This window comes from Artemia sp. Qi Xiang Cuo, chromosome 13 (assembly GCF_049724085.1).
Source record: "Artemia sp. Qi Xiang Cuo chromosome 13, ASM4972408v1, whole genome shotgun sequence".
Classification (NCBI taxonomy): Eukaryota; Metazoa; Arthropoda; class Branchiopoda; order Anostraca; family Artemiidae; genus Artemia; species Artemia sp. Qi Xiang Cuo.
The window spans coordinates 41,751,617-41,768,185 of NC_142806.1; the positions used below are offsets into that span (position 1 = coordinate 41,751,617).

General features: G+C 34.0%; 1 protein-coding gene across 4 annotated transcripts in view; it reads left to right on the plus strand.

The window, feature by feature from the left end:
- LOC148945296 (uncharacterized) overlaps window positions 1-15,099 on the plus strand; it is a 50,111-nt gene extending 35,012 nt beyond the window's left edge. For all 4 annotated transcript variants that reach the window (XM_089098782.1, XM_089098785.1, XM_089098784.1 and 1 more), the window contains 6 exons: window positions 1,091-1,249; window positions 3,320-3,408; window positions 5,710-5,997; window positions 8,796-8,930; window positions 11,036-11,230; window positions 14,904-15,099. In XM_089098782.1, coding sequence (XP_088954908.1) covers window positions 1,091-1,249; window positions 3,320-3,408; window positions 5,710-5,997; window positions 8,796-8,930; window positions 11,036-11,230; window positions 14,904-14,963 — 926 coding nt within the window. In that variant the 3' untranslated portion in view covers window positions 14,964-15,099. The remainder of the gene's footprint in view (window positions 1-1,090; window positions 1,250-3,319; window positions 3,409-5,709; window positions 5,998-8,795; window positions 8,931-11,035; window positions 11,231-14,903) is intronic.
- Window positions 15,100-16,569: the final 1,470 nt, after the last annotated feature.

The window sequence follows — 16,569 nt, forward strand, 5'->3', positions numbered from 1 at the left end:
TTTTTAATAATCACGTCAAGTATTAACCAACAACCAACTTCGATCATGTTTTTGTGTTTTTCGATGTTTTCATCTGTTTTGACATAACAGTGTATCTCCATTATAAGTCTTCTTAAACATCTTTGAAAAGTTGTCAAAAGGGTGTTTCTTAAATATCTCAGGAATGGCTAAGGCTATCAGTGTGAAACTCAAGGAATTTGGAGGGCGTGATGAACAAATCAAAAGACGCTGTATGCATCCATGTTGTTTATAGGTCGCATCTGTACTATTTTATAAACATTTTTGTTTTCTAAAATTAGGGCATAAACTAGGTGGAGATGGGGGTTTAATAGATTTTTCCAAATTTATGGGGGTGGGGAGAGTTGTGGTGATTTTCTTCTTTTTTTTCAATTAAAATCAAGAAACAATACTTTTCCAGAATAATGGAATAAATTATTTTTCAAAATCTGGGGAAGTGTGGGAGTTAATTGTTTCTTCTCCCTCAACACCTCCAGCCTCCAATTTTACATCCCTGGCTGAAGTTTTAAAGGTTCAATCGGGTTTAATTAATTAAAAAAACAACAGCATGGAATTCATAGCTCCTTGATAAAAGACACGTCGAGTCCTGTAAAAGTATGGCTCCTTTCGCTAACATGCCAAACGGCTCCTACTTCACTCTTTCGCATAACTAGACGCCTAACACTAGGGCCTAACACTAACCTAACATTAGGGCTTCTCTCTTCCCTGAATTTACAGCTACTCCACCTATTTAAATTACCATAAGAACAATTGATTCAATTAAATTTTAACGAAAAAATATAAATCTCATCTAATTCAGATTATTTTCAACTTTTTGATCTTTAAGTAAATATCTGATTACATAATTTATTATAGATCCAAGTGGGCTCTTACTTGTCAGCTCTTTTGGCAGCGTGTTCTACGCCTAAAACACCTTCTACACGCCGAGAAAGCTCAGACCGTATTGTTAGAGGTCGTTTCACCTAAATGTTAAAGATAGGTCTAGCATTTAACTAGAATTAGCTAGAATTGTAGCTATCATTATATCTTTCATTATGTTTTCTTTTAACTTAGTGCTGTCTTTTCTATCTAGTGAGAGTCATTACAGAACCCACCAGCACCTATACCTCTGTACACTCCTCGGATACGACCTCTCAACAGGTTAGCCAAGAAGAAAGTCTAAACGACTTATTTGATTTGGCAACAGAAAATGATGACTTAGCTCAGAGTTTGCTTGCAGCTCTTCAAGCAGGTAAGCGTTACTATAGGTATTCCCAATGCGATGTCTACAATAGGGCACCACTTTTACAGTCTCTCCTCCTTCGTCCCAATTTGTCTGAAGCTTTTTGCTTTTTCTCCCCTTATTCATTTCTCCCCTTAATTTTTGTATAAGAAAATCCTGTGTGAATTGTTTACAAAGAAAGAAAAAAGCTGTTTTTGGTTAGGGGGGTTTGGGTTTGGGATTTCTATTGGTATGCTTTACTGTTCCACACCAGAAATGTATTCACGCTGCAAAAATTGTCTCATGTCGTTTTGTTCTCGCCTTTGTTCATGCTTGCTTGTGTATTCTTAAATGTTTTAACGTCTGCGTGTGACAAATTTGACACTTCTGGTCTTATTGATTTCATCATATTAGCAAATTAGTAAATTCGAATTTTTCTAAATAGTAAGAATCTAATATTTTTTGAAAATGATTTGAATATAAACATAGGCTAATTCAGGTAGTTAGATTTTGGATGAAGTTAGTGCAGGTACCTCGAGGTAAACTTATTAGAGAGGCCTATGAAGAGCTACTTGCTTCAGGGCGTAAGAGGTCGTGGCCGTTTAGGGTTAAATCCTTATTAGACAGATTAGGATTGTCATATATATGGAATGATGGTAGAGGCCCCGCTAATAGTCAGATTGATATAATAGGAATAGTTAAACAAAGATTAGAAGATCAGGAGATATAGACAGGGGGGACTGAAATTGAGAGATCCAAGACATTAAGTGTTTATAAGGAAGTGAAAAAGGTGTTTGGCCAGGAAATTTACTTTTAATTTAATTTGCCAAGTAAGTATTTGTCATATTGGTTGCAGCTGCGGGCCAACTGTTTGCCTTTAAGATGGAGGAGTAAAGTATTTGAGAGAGGTAAGGGGTTCCCGGTGTCTAGGTACACGTGTCCCATTTGTAATATTGAAGAGGAAAATCTGGACCATTTTCTGTGCCGGTGCCAAGGGCTTACTGATTTGAGGGAGGGTATTTTGGGGAAGTGTAATTTTTCACTTCGGGACATGTTGTCTCTGACGGTACCTAACCTCATGTGTAGATTATGTAGATTTGTTGATCAGGCACTAAAGATAAGAAAGGAATTATTGTGAAGAAGATTTGTTATGGTTTGGAAAAAGAATGCTGAAGGGAGTTTTACTTTTGTTTTCCTGTTATATTTGATGTATAGAGTATATGGCCCTGTATAAAGGCTTTTGAATACACGATTATTATTATTATTATTATGTGTGTGACATTGTGTGTAATTATGTGAGTTAGTTTTTTAGTATTGTGTGTGCTTTTGTGCTGCAATTGTTATGTTGTTTTATTTTTGTTTGCTATGGGCTATGTTTAATTATTGTTATATATGCTATTAGCATGTGTTTTGACTATATATGCAACTGTGTTTGTTTTTGCCATGGCCCAAAGAGGCTTTTGTTTTGCAATAAATATCTATCTATAGGGGATCATTCTCGCATCTTTTCGGATAATTCAAATAAGACTGTTTTTGGGTAGAAAGTGGTTTTCAAGATTTGGAAAAAAAAATTAATAGTAACTAGTTTTTAAAAAAGAAAAAAAGAACCAAAAAAGTATTGTCGCAAGATCTTTCTGGTGTACTTTTAGAAAATATTTTTCTAATTAGAGAGTAATAGTAATTTTCAAAATTTGAAAACAAACATTTATGGTAACTAATAATTAAAGAGGAAAGAAGAGAGAAGAACGAATAAATTTCAAATAAAAAAATAAAAAGTCCACACGTCTTTCTAGCATATTCTTGTGTTGCAGCACGTTCTTCTGCTCCTTTTAGACTCACGGTTGACCTCAATTTAATTGTGATTGCGAATCAGGGAGGAGGCTGTGGATGTAATAATAAAGTTATGGATGGATTAATGGGTTTGCTGGTCATTTTTAGGGTTTTTTTTTAGAGAATCTCATGACAACAAAACTAGTGGTCGGTGAAGTGGACGAGAGTAGGAAAGATAGCAATGAAATTGGAAAAAATGGGAGTCTTAAATTTATCATAGCTTTATTATATTTATGTTTCTTTGTTCCGCTAATCTTTCTTCTTTTTCAGCTTCAGACAGTGGTCTTGAAGACTCTTCCGATGGTTCAAATGAAAGTTTCACTTTTATTGACGATGACGACGATACTCTGCATCAAGCGGTTAGTATTTATATATATATATATATATATATATATATATATATATATATATATATATATATATATATATATATATATATATATATATATATATATTTCAGACTCAAATGGAATATTTAATTTTCTGACAAGCTTTCTGTACCAAATGCCGCCTGTCACCGAGTACGAAAAAACACTTAACGATTTTATGTCTATTTGTTCCCTTAACAACTTCGTTGCCGCTCACCATGCGCTCTTTTCTTAAAGTTTGCCTTGTTCTAAGAATTGTATCCATCAAGGTGCTGTTTCTTTCCCTTACTCTTAAATAATGGAGGCTTGATGTACAATCAGCTGTTCCCCCATCTTTCACCCTTGCCGGTCCTTGTGTCATTCATCTTTTGTGTGGATAAGATTCTGAGTTTGAGCTATACTATTCAGCGCATTGGCGACGTTTTCACGTCGTTACAATTGTCGTTACGTCGTTACAGTATACGAAGATTAATGTTAGGTTGAATGCCCAATAATCTGAAGTTGTTTTCTTCAACCGGAAACAAGTGCCATCAGCGGGTATACCTTTCGGCAAAATCAGGACAGCTGATTATATTGCTGGTCTTGGTTTCCCAATTGTTTTGTCGATAAAGTTTGCTCGACAACTCCCAATAGCTCCCTTTGAACGTCTAATCTAATCGGGCTATAATATTTATCTTTTGTCACGAATAAGATACGCTTCAACCGTCGTCTTCTTTCGAAACTTTTCAACTCCGTCGCCTTGCCGTATTATCTGTGCATTGCACAATTAGGAAATTATTGCGAATTCAGACGAGTAAAAACTTCGTTCCGTTTTTTTAGTTTAACGGGATATTTTCTACGTTCTCATGGACCCATACGTTTTATTTTGTTCGAATATTTAATTTTGTTGACCACATTATTGCGGTGGGAAAGCAAGTTTCTCTGCATAATTCCCGTCTATCGAACCTATGTTTGGACATTGGTACTGACACTGTGATCTATTGAAGCTGTAATGTATTCTGAATTGTTTAGTTTTTGTCTTTAATTTGTTTTTGTTTGGTTCTTAGTTTATTGCTCTTTTTTCTCTTGTCTTTGCAACTTGTTCTTTATTTGAACGATTAAAAAGTTTATAACATTCTGTGTTTATTTATCTACTCGTTTCATTATAATTTACATATAATTTAACGAAGCCAACCTTCGCCACAACACATTGTCTTCCTAGTTTTTTTTTTCGAAATTTATTGAAACAATCTACTGACATCCCAGTCTCTTGTGCTATTTTGTGCTCTATTAAGTATTAACTACTTTGCCAGATTACTTACTTTGGTAATGTGACACGCTTTTATTTGTGTTGACCACCTTCCAAGGCGGGATTCATTATTCTTGATTCACTCTTAACCAGTCTCAAAGTGGCTGTTCCGTTCTTTACTTTCGCTTTGTTGTACTAGAATCCTTCGTGGTGGGTTTTGTTTCTTTCACTAAAAATTAAATTCCTGCTTGCTCAAAGTTTCCACGCATTTCTTTGTTCATAGAATTCACTTATCACAAAAAAATGCCGGGGGTGCAGCGGAACACTTCCTCCAAAAAAAAAATACTAAAAATCAGCTAACCGCAACAGGCTAAGAAAGTCAGTTGGGGAATATTTGGCAGTTTTAAACCCTATACGGGGAAACTAAAAGAACTTTTATGCATGATTGAAGGGGCGAAAAAAGAAATTTCAAGAGATCTTTGAAGAGACTTCTTCTATTTCTGGGGTGAAAATTCCGTTTTTAATTTCATTTATTTACTTGATATGGTCTCATCATAAAAATTATATCATTTTATCAACTTTTTTTTTTATACTGGTGTCTTCTCTTCTAAGTGCTCATTATCTTCTTCTAAACTCCTTTTTTGAACGTTGTCTTATGTATATATATATATATATATATATTTTTTTTTTTATTTATAATTCCTGGAGGGTGTTTTACATGGTCCAAATTGTAGAATCTGCTTAAGCTCATTTTATAGTTAAAGGAAGCAGCTTTCGTAAAGTGCTGAATTTGTAACCATGACCTTTAGAACGACGAAGTCAAAATGCTACTTTTTCAAACTTAATTATAAAAAAATTTTGAAAAAAAATCTTTTAATCTCTGCTCCTTCCTCTAAAACCTCAGTTTTTATTAGATGTTTCTATCATTTGCCCATTTTTTCTGTTCGGACGAATCCCACCCCTTCCCTTGAAAAAATTGCTAGCTTACGTGCCTATACCCAAATACTGAAGGTCTGAATACATTTACTTATTTTAGTATAATCTTTTTTTTTTTCTCCTTCTAGGTTGAAACGATATGCAATTCATCTGAAATAGGAATATCAATCATAAATATTGGCAGCCCTACCCGGCTTGGTACACCATCTTTATTAAACGTTATGTGCGACGATCACGTCTTTATCTTTGACCTTTTGATACTAGGAAGGAGAGCTTTTGTGCGTGGAAAGCCAAATTGCATCAAAGATGTCCTTGAATCAGAGCAGATTAGAAAAGTGGTTCATAACTGTCAGGGGCTATCAGATACTTTACGGCACATCTATTCAGTTAAATTAACGAATGTTGATGATACTTTGGTAAGATTCGTCTCCCTAATTTAGTTACCAATGATTTTTTCGTCAACATTTTAACTTGTTTATTTATTTCACTTAAAGCTACAATAAACATTAACCTCAGAACGGGGCTCGGAATATTGGTGTTCTCACTCAAGTAACTTTAATAGCTTCTTCTCCCTACGTGGATTAGTTGCGCCATTTGTATTTTATTGGTGATGGTTTAATTTTTGTTTAGTTTTAGTTTGTTTTTTTTATCTTGTTATTCTTATATTCCTCTCGTGCTGAAGAAACCTTGTTCTGATAGAGGGAAAATACCAACGTAGTTTTGCATTTTTCGTCTTTTGTCTCCACTGGCCGCAGTCTCGTTTACTGTTTTTTTTTTTCATTGAATTTTATCTCTCTGTTGTTTTTTCGGAAAACTGGGTATATAAGTAGTGAACATATACCAATACGTCTCGTTATGATTGTAATAATAACGAAGAATATCTTGATTAACAAAAATCAATAAGAGTTCCAAATAGGGATATGTCCTTTTATTAGACAGTGAAACAAAAATAAACAACGACTCTAAATATTTCGATGACACAGTCGGTCATCATCATCAGTAGAGTTACTAACATATCAAAATTAAAACAAACTCTATTTATACTAAACAAAATAATCCCTTCAGGGTCAAAGCAAGCTACCTGTCCATTGACTTAAAAAGTTCACTAACTGTTCTTGAGTTTTGTAATACTGCGTTGAATAAAGGTGGTTCAATTTTCTTCAAAATTGTAGGTCAAAGCAGGTTACCGGTCCATTGACTTAGAAAGTTCACCAACTGTTTTTGAATTCTGTAATACTGCGTTGAACATTCTTCTAATTAAAAATGAAATAATGCTGAATTTATAGGTTCTAAATTTATCATTTTATTCTTCTAATAGCAAATGAAATGTTGCTGATTCTAAAGTTGGTCTGTCATCCCCATATATACGACGTTAGTATTTTTTTCCATGACCATACTGCATTTTCTATGACGAAATCAATAAGAGTTCCAAATAGGGATATGTCCTTTTGTTAGGTAGTGGAACAAAAATATAAGCAAATACTCTAAATATTTTGATGACACAGTCGGTCACCATCATCAGTAGAGTTACTAACATATCAAAATGAAAACAAACTGTATTTATACTAAACATACAGTAATATGTAATACAGTAATATAAATACAGTTTGTTTTAATTTGGATACGTTAGTAACTCTACTGATAATGGTGACCGACTGTGTCATCAAAATAGTTAAAGACTTTGTTTATTGTTTTGTTTCACTGTCTAATAAAAAGACCTATCTCTATTTGGAACTCTTATTGATTTCGTCATAGAAAATGCAGTATGGTCATGGGAAAAAAATACCAAAGATTAACAAAAAAAAAGGAATGGTGTATAAGATGACCATGGAAAGAAGCTACTCTAACGTGGGTACTCCGAAACAAACATACACAAAAAAAAGTTATAATATATTTAATGTTCCTTTACCATTGGTCAATAAATAATCTTTGATATTTTTTTTTTAGCTTCAGCTGAGATTGCCGTGACGAATCAATTAGGTTTTTATCATTCAACTTGTATTTTTGTTTTTAATTAATAGTATTTGGTATATAATTGAAAATCTAAACCTTTCAGGACCAATACAAGGGATTTCGTATGTTATAGAACGCCTAAGAGCTAAAGGGGGGGGTAGATTTGAAAGAGATTTTTCAAACAAATAATTACTAGGATTGTGTAGGTTAAAACGCCTATAAGTTATCTTTGGTGTTACTGGTAACCAATTAGGGTCACTAGGATTGGGCTATCTTAATCATATTCTTGTCTCTTTGTTGATTGTATTCTCAACTCCTGGTTGTGTACAAAGCTTACAATACTAGCGAACAGTGAGGAAAAGTAAATGCCTATTTTAACAATGCACCTTATTTGCTTTGTGTTATCGGACAATTCTAATTTTTGAAAACCGAAAAATTCCCTTGTTCGATTACATGCTTAATAAACAAACAAATGTTTTTTTATATATATCAAGCTCAAAACACAACGGGGGTGGGGTCTCATATATCGACGATTTTGCAAAAGAGTCCAAATACGGATTTTTAAGCTTGTCTTTGGGACTAATTTTGTTCCTATTGTTATGTAAGAAATAATGGGTAAGCCATTAGCTTTAAGATAAATAAAGCGGCTTCATTTTGATAGGTTTCGCTGCCCCTCCATTCAGTTACCGCTCCTTGTCCTCTTCTTTTAAATTATCACTTGATTTAAATATTTTATTTACAATCTTCCTACCCCATTCCAAAATATTGTCTTTTTGTATATACCCCAGCTACATTGCCGAAAACTCAATTTTGCCGAAATCACATTTCCTTCTACATCCATAAAATGTTGCCAATAAAAGCTTTCTTTCATCATAGATCTGAACATTGGGATTACACAATAGTTTTCATGCAGCCTCTAATGGGGGAGGAAAGGGATCATTGAGCACATTTTGGTGTTTTTGCTGTAGTGTTTGTACGGTCAGTAAATGTCTCTAAGATATCTCCAGCTCTTTAAAAGAACCCCATTGGCTGTTTTAGAAGCTATGACTGTTACCGGGGGCCAAAGAATATCTAAGTATGTCTGAGCCTTCCACCCTCATCAGCACCCATTGGAAAAAGCATTTCAGTCACATGTTCCCCGTCAAAAAGAGCTTGAATCTTGATTTTTTTTTTTTTTTTTTTTTTTGTCTTTTGTTATACGTAGTTTTTAACTTTTTTAGTTATAGTTTAATTGCACATATAGATAATGACAATTTTTTAGGCTTTTGCTGTAAGCGAAAAGAATATAAGATGTGGTTCGTTTTCAAAGGAGGCAATAAGCCTGCCGTTTTTGTTGAAGTCTGTCTTAAAATTGCCGGATATAGACATTCCTTTTTGGATGAATAGAGACGCACAGGTAGGTGCTTAGCATTAATACAAAGTAGGGAGCTACAGTTACCAGGGCTAGGCGTCCCCTGCGGAAAATTACTCCCTGTGGAAAATATCCTCATCCGAAAATCCCCACCCCTGGAAAATTCCCTCCAAGGAAAAATCCATATGGGGACAGATTACCCCTCGGATAATTTCCCACCCCCATATTCCACCTGAACCATTTCGGATGTTCATTTGAAAGGAAGTTGAAAGTTTTACTCACCTGTTTAAGTCAATGACAATGCTATATTGTTTCCTATAGTAAGGAGCCACCAGGCTTCAATGTATTATTATTTATTTATTTAGTTGTTTTTTTTTTCCAGAGGCACTTTATATGGAAGGGTTGATCGTAGAAACTCTGTAGGGGGCTCATTCGATTGCAATTTGAAAGTTCTATTACCTTTTTTTAAGAGTCAAAAGTGATTGGAGGGCTACCAGCCTCCCCCGTTTCCTCGCTCTTAATTTCCTGTCTCTCCTTAACCCCCCCCCCCCCCCTCCCAGCCCCTGGAGCAAGTATTGTACGTTGAGTCTCCAGAAAGGCTAAGGGTCTAAAGGCAAAACCTTTAGAAAATGTTGAGGGGCATGTTAAACCAAATCTAAACATATTATATGCATTAGGGCTGTCAAATGGGTACAATAGCAATGTCTAAGGAAAAGCTAAGCGTATTAAGTTAGAACTTCAAAATCATGTTGAGAGGAAAGTTAAAAAAGGAACGGAAGGCAACCAGCCCCCCTTCTCCTACAGTCATAGATGCCCCCCTCCATTATACTGATAAAAATCTTAAAAGCTATTTAATTCAAAAAGATTCCATCCATGATCTTTCTTTGGTAAAAAGAATAAACAATTTCAAACATTTGTAGATGAGAGCTTTAAATCTTTACGTTAGGGTTTTCTGATTGTTTTGTAGTTAGGGAGGGAGTCAGATGCCTCAAAAGGGTGCATTTTAATGCCAAAACATCTTAACTCTCATTGAGCCTTCATATTTATACATAATTATTGCTAAGGGAGAGGCAAGGGGTGGAGGTAGAAATTGATATATCTTCCCTCTTGATTTCCAGGAGTATTTCTGGTTTACGCTGGTATTATGAAAGTAATAAGTAATGTTAAACCCCAAAATGAGCAGAATCTCTTCCGTATAGGAGGGGGATTGCCCTTCCTCATCCCCAACCTCCCCCTCATGGTCTTAGAAATTTCGGAGGATGCTCATTCGATCAGAAATTGAGATCTCTCGTCCTTTTTTTATTAGTCGAAAATGACTGGATGGAAATGACCAGCCCCTGTCCTAAAACTGTTTTCGATATCTGGTCGTATTGTTACCCCTCAGGACATCTGATCCACATTTTTAGGTACTCTTTTTGCACTTTCTCTTTGGCTACGCAATTTTGCATGTGAGGGAATTTTTCATGGGGGAATTATCCGGGGGGGGGGGGGTATATTCCGTAAGGGGAATTTTTTGGGGGTAGTTTTCTGGGGCGAGGGGAATTTTCGGGGGGAAAACGCCGGACATCAACTTTGTAATCTTATATGTTAGAAAATTATATTGGCAATATTTATAGCTCCAAACTGTCTTTTTTTTTTGTATATAAAATATCTAAGATAATATATTTAGTAGTTTAAGAAAAATGGGCTCTCAGAATTAATTTTAAGCAGTAAGAAACTTGGATCCACGGAGCGAATGTATCGTACTGTAAAAACTTGAAATCAGTTGGAACTAGAAGAATCGTATATATATATATATATATATATATATATATATATATATATATATATATATATATATATATAAAAGATTAAGACTATATATATATAAAAAGATTAAAGATATATATGTATATAAAAAGATTAAGACTAGTTTTAACTAGTTAATTATAGTTTTCACTGATTTCTAAGTGTAATGTTTTCTTCTTTAGCACTGATCCTTTTTTCCAGGGAATTTATTTATCAACTTTATTATGCGTGAGCTTTAAGATATTACTATTGTATCTTGATTCTATCTATATACCTACTTTTTTGTCTTCTTTTTTTTACAAAGTCCTGTTAGATGCAGCATCGTTTAATTTTATTTGTAGACTATTAATCTGTTTTACTAGGATGACATCACAAAATGGCGTCAAAGGCCACTGGACTCTAGTCTACTGAGCAAAGCAGTCAAATCTGTACTTTACTTGATCCCTTTGAGGGATAAACTTTTGCTGGCACATTTAGCATTTGCTAGAAAAGGGTCACAAATCTTGTTGGATTCCTTGAGGTCCTCTCCTCGTTGCACCATCGGTTTGAAAAGTATTGTGAGTATTCTTTAATCAGTTTTTTTATGTTAGGTTGCCCCTTAAAGTTGCCCATCAAATTTTCTTCCAGCTTCTTTTTTTTGCTATCAGTAAAAATAATTTTTATTATAACCATTTATTTCTTATTTTCCAGTTTTTTCTTAATAGACTAAGATACACCAAAGCAAAGAGTCGTCATGGTCTCCATAACTCTACCACTCGGTCGGAAAAATTGTAAAATAATACTGACAAAAAGGGCAACACAGAAAGCGTTTTTTTTTTAAACTGACACAGGATTTTGATCCATGTCCCCCTTCCTCTGGTATGTCGTGAGTTTTTCTTTTTTTTTTTCGATTATGTCTATCATGCTTATTTTTTGTTCGAATTTGTGTAAAATAAAGTAGTGTAACGCAATTGAGTAGATCCTTATTTTAAAATTTCGATTTTTTGTATTCTGTGTTAATTTCTTTTTTAGACAAAAATTGAATCTATAACTTTATCTAAAGAAGAGATCTGTAACATTTTTAACAATAAAACTTCAGACATGGTAAGAGAGAGTGGTCATTACATCACTTTCTCTAGAAGTCACATTGCCCCTGTAACCCTTCCCCGGACCAAAAAATCTTCTAGACGTTGTTCTGAAAATTAAGGTATAACCCTTTGTTTTGGGCAAGACGGATGTCTATTTTTGCATACTATGCACGTATACACTGTAGTGTTGCAACTAGTAAAATTTGTCACAGTGAAATTAAGTATTTTACTCTAATTTTACGAACCCCCGTAAAATTGGTATTTTGACCATTTTACATAATTAACTTATTTTACGTAAATGACGTATTTTACCTATTTTATCGATATCTTAGGGTAAGACACCCAGTAGTCGGCCACCTGCCTATTCTCGGACATAATCTTTTATACTATTTTAATAACTATTTACAATGAGCTGTTTATGTGTCCAAGTTTAGGCAGAATTGTCACTTGTTAGTAAATTCAAAAATAGGAGGCGCTGTACAAGTGAAACTATTTGAATTAGTAACCTACTTGTTCAGAAATTTTTCATAAATTTTTTGATACAAAAATTAAGTTTCTAGGTGGTATAATACAGTAATTAGAGTAGTTTAAATGTCAAAAAGTTTTCAAAGTGATTAAAGTGTCCGACTACTGGGTGTCTTACCCTACATATTTTACTGACATATTTTACGACGCCTTGCAATTTTCATTTTACAAAAGCGCGAAGAGAATGGCAGAAAAAAGATAGACTATGATTTTGTTTTGTGTATAGCTGTGTTCCCTGGTTTAAAAGGCTGTCTGTCTGACTTGGATCTCTTGTTATCAGAACGATAAAGCGTATTGTAGTACAGGTCATTATAATTTAAAAATCGTGAAATATTAGCAGAAATAAAATTACATTAGTTCTGATAACAAGAGATCTAAGAGATCAGAGAGACAGCCTTTTAAACCAGGGAACAGACAGGGTCACCTGAATCAGAATCCAAGTCTGAAGGAAAGGAGATAGATTTGCAAGCGAATCCTGTTGAAGACAGTCTTTATGACCGTGAAAGCAACTGAATGTTCTGCTATTATGATCCAGTGCTTAGTTAATCAAAGTCATCAAGGTGTTACCAACCTCTTTTTTCATTGTATTCGATACTTTTATAAACAAATGAAAAATGACATGTATATGATGTGGGGAATGTGGCTGAATGCGGCTATTTACGGCTATGTAATGCAAGGCTGTTAGGGTAACATTTCTTAGGTTTAAATGTAAAAAAAACGGTTAATATGATTTGACTCCCAAATAATGGTAAAGTCGATTTATTTATTTTATTTCTATTATTCATTTTTTTTTTCAAAATGGATGTACGAAATCAGGACTGTCTAATTGCTGAGGTATTCCTCTTGGTACAAGATTATTAAAGAGATAAACTAGACAGTTAATTAAATTGATGAAAATCTAGATGAAGGGGCATTACCTTTTTTAAGCTCAGGAAAATTAGAATCATTTCATTAAAGGTTGTAAGTGCTACTTAAAAGAAATGCTCAACTGGTCTTGTAGCCACAGGGCAACTCTAAAAAACCAATTTTATTTTGTATTTCCTAGAGAGTACCTTATTTTACCAATTTTACTTGCCGAGTTTTTATTTTACGGTAATTTTATCACTCTAATACGCTGTGTTCACTGAATACCCATTTGTATGATCAGTTGATTCTGTTCATGAAAATAGCTCTCGGATAAACCAACTATGTAAAACCGAGTGCTCTGGTAGTGGACAGTTTTAGCGGTTTTAATTGTTTAATTAGTTTTAATTTAAATTAATTTAATTAACTCAAAAATAATAAAAGGAATACTTTAAAAATTAATTTGAATTATTTTTGATTTTTGCAGCGTAAACCCCCCAAATATTCCACTAGGCCAATCCAAAGCCCCCATTTATTTGCGCATGCGGAACAAATATCCAAAATACGGGATATTTTCGATTCAGTAGGCCATTGGGTTATCAAGGTTTTTTTAATTTTTTACAATACTGTTGTTTTTTTGTGATTATATGTTTCACCTTGTATAGCGGTACGGCTAGAATTTATTTGTATCCATTTAATTTGTTATCCCCATGAAAAAAAGTTACCATTTGCAACTAAAGTGAGGGAACTTCAATTTGCTACAGAAGAATTTAAAGCTAATCTATGCCACTTCAAGTTGTTTGTACTAGGTTTTCCAGCCACTACGGCTTCTGACTTGGCTTTATTTGTATTTTATCTCCTTGTTTCTCATCTATTTATTTTCTTTTTCCATCCTTCTTATCTAAGTTTAATTTCTTATAATTTGATGCGGTTTTAAAGTAATTGAATGGATATTTTGTAAGTTTTTTTTGCAAGTTTTGTAAGTAGTTCTATTTAAAATACGGTGGATTAGTCCAAAGCCTAGCACTCTGCTAGAAAACATTTTATTCGCTCTATATATGCCTGTAAAAATGCGTTTCTTTAGGGTCATACTTTCCAAAGTGGCTGAAAAAAAAATAGAAACATTAACCAAGCTTAATTTCAACAAATTTGATTTAGCTGGAAGAGAGGAAAACTTCAGACATTTTATTCTTAAAATTAAACTTTTGCACAGATTATCAACGAGCTCATGTTCTGCCATTGATATTTTTATGAGATAACTAATACTGAATATTTATGAATTACTCTTTTTATTACCAATCTATTTCTCAATTTTGAGTATATTGTTAGCCTACGGGGATGGGGAGGGGCTGGATATTTTTTTATTTTCCTTGAATGTATTTTGAAAAAGTCTTGTCAAAATATTTACATCAAGGTTATCCCCATTCTGAAAAAGACCCATAGAAATTACTAAAAATCTTGTTATATTGTCTATCAAAGAGTAAGGGTAGCTTAGAAGAGTGAGAGCTGGCGCTAGCGTCGACCAAGAAACCTTCAACTTCATCTAGCGTTCGGTGACACTTGGAATTTTATGAGTGTAATAATAAAAAATAATTAATTGAATTTGTTTAGTTGGTAAAATTAGAGTAGTGATAAGTGTCTGATTTCAGTTCCTGACAGAAAACAGTTAAAGCCAAGTGTTTTTTTTTTGCCTACACTGGTGCCAGTTTCGACTCTTATAAGTTACCCATACTCTTTGACCCCTATAGTTTCCTAAGGTCTTTCGCCGTTATTTAATTGTTACTCTTCATTCCAGGAAATCCTTCCGCCTGCTTTTTGTCAATTGAAGGATCCAAATATTGATGAATTTGATTAAAGTAAGTGGTCAACTGAAATTGAGTATTTAACGCTAATGTTGTACTTGTTTTAATTGATGTCTTTGTTTTAAATCGATATATTTATTGAAGTATTTTAAAGAGAGTGAATTGTGTCAATAAAAGAGTTAGCTTCTCTTTTTTTCTGTCTTGTTAGCCGTTTGTATCTTTTTCTAGTAAATCTATAGGGGATTGATAAAGCTGGAAAATTCAGAAGGGGATGGGTAATAATCCCCACCCTCTCCCAAATGTACAGATCAAATACTAACGTATTTTGTGCAAGGACATGTGTAAATTTGATTTGATTCAATAGTTTTGCTTATTTGCACGTTTTGAAGAGTTATTAATATTTACTTCTAAGGCCGTATCCAGGGGGTGGGGCTAGGGGATTGACCCCCCCCAAAAAAAAAATGTTCGTAACGAAAATGAATATAAACAAATTTTGTTTTTGTAAATAGTTTTTTTTGTAAACCCTTCCCCCTCAAAAAAATTCTGGACACGGTCCTGGTTACTTCGTCACGAATTATATAAATAGAAATAGAGGGCACAGGGAAGACTGATAGAGTACAGTATAAAAAATACAAGGTGTTTTCACCCAACTTGGGATGTATGGGAGAATACATGGATCCAAGTAAGGTCAAAACTTGGCTACTAGAGGCAACAATTGTGAATGTAGTTAAATGTTGTGCAAAACATGAGCATTAATGGAAGAAGAGGGATATATGTTAGATGGTTTCAGATAAAGTATTTCAGGATATGTTTAGGAATACAACTTGGTAATGAGTTACCAAATACGACTCTTTATAAACAAAGGGGTTTGATCCAATTATTGTATCTATAAAGAGTAACTTTAATAATTATGTCCTATAGACGCTCAACGACCGTCCTGCCTGACCCTCTGGAGATGAAAACAATTCTGCCAAATTGCCTTAAAACGGTAGGGGAAAATGTAAATCTGAAGTGTTTTTTTTTTCGTGGGATGTGGCTAAAGCAAAGCTTTGCCACAGTTTTGTCCTCAGACTGCTCATTGTTACGACCAGTTTGTACTGGTAATGGTGTAGAAAAGGGTTAATTTACCCAATTTGTCGGTAAGACAGTGGGTGATAAAAATTCTTTGTTTGATTATTTTTCAAATTTTTTATTTGTGTTGAACGGTAAAGTCTACATGAACTTTACGATGAAAAGCTATGAAAAAATTGCTACTTGTCTTTGATTGATCACCAGGGAATATTGGATTCCACTCCCATGCCAGCATTGAATCTTTTAAGAAGCTTTCTGTAACTAATCCATGATCCTGTAAAAATTAAACAAACAATGGAGAAGGGACGGAAATAGAGAACTATCCGTAGTGTCAGCAATCTTAGTACAAAATTTTGGTTTATGTATATGAAATTTGATCTGTTAGATGCATTGAGTTTTGGTCATTGCAGATAATCATTCTTATATCTTACATTAGCTTATCATGTGCAACCAAGAGCAGGTTAATACGAGAACAACTGCCATAGATTAATGGGAATTCGTGCGCTCAAACTATATCTTCTGTGTCAATTGCGAGTGTTAATGGAAAGGGTATGCGTTTTTTAACTGTAATTTCAGAGATACCCGGCA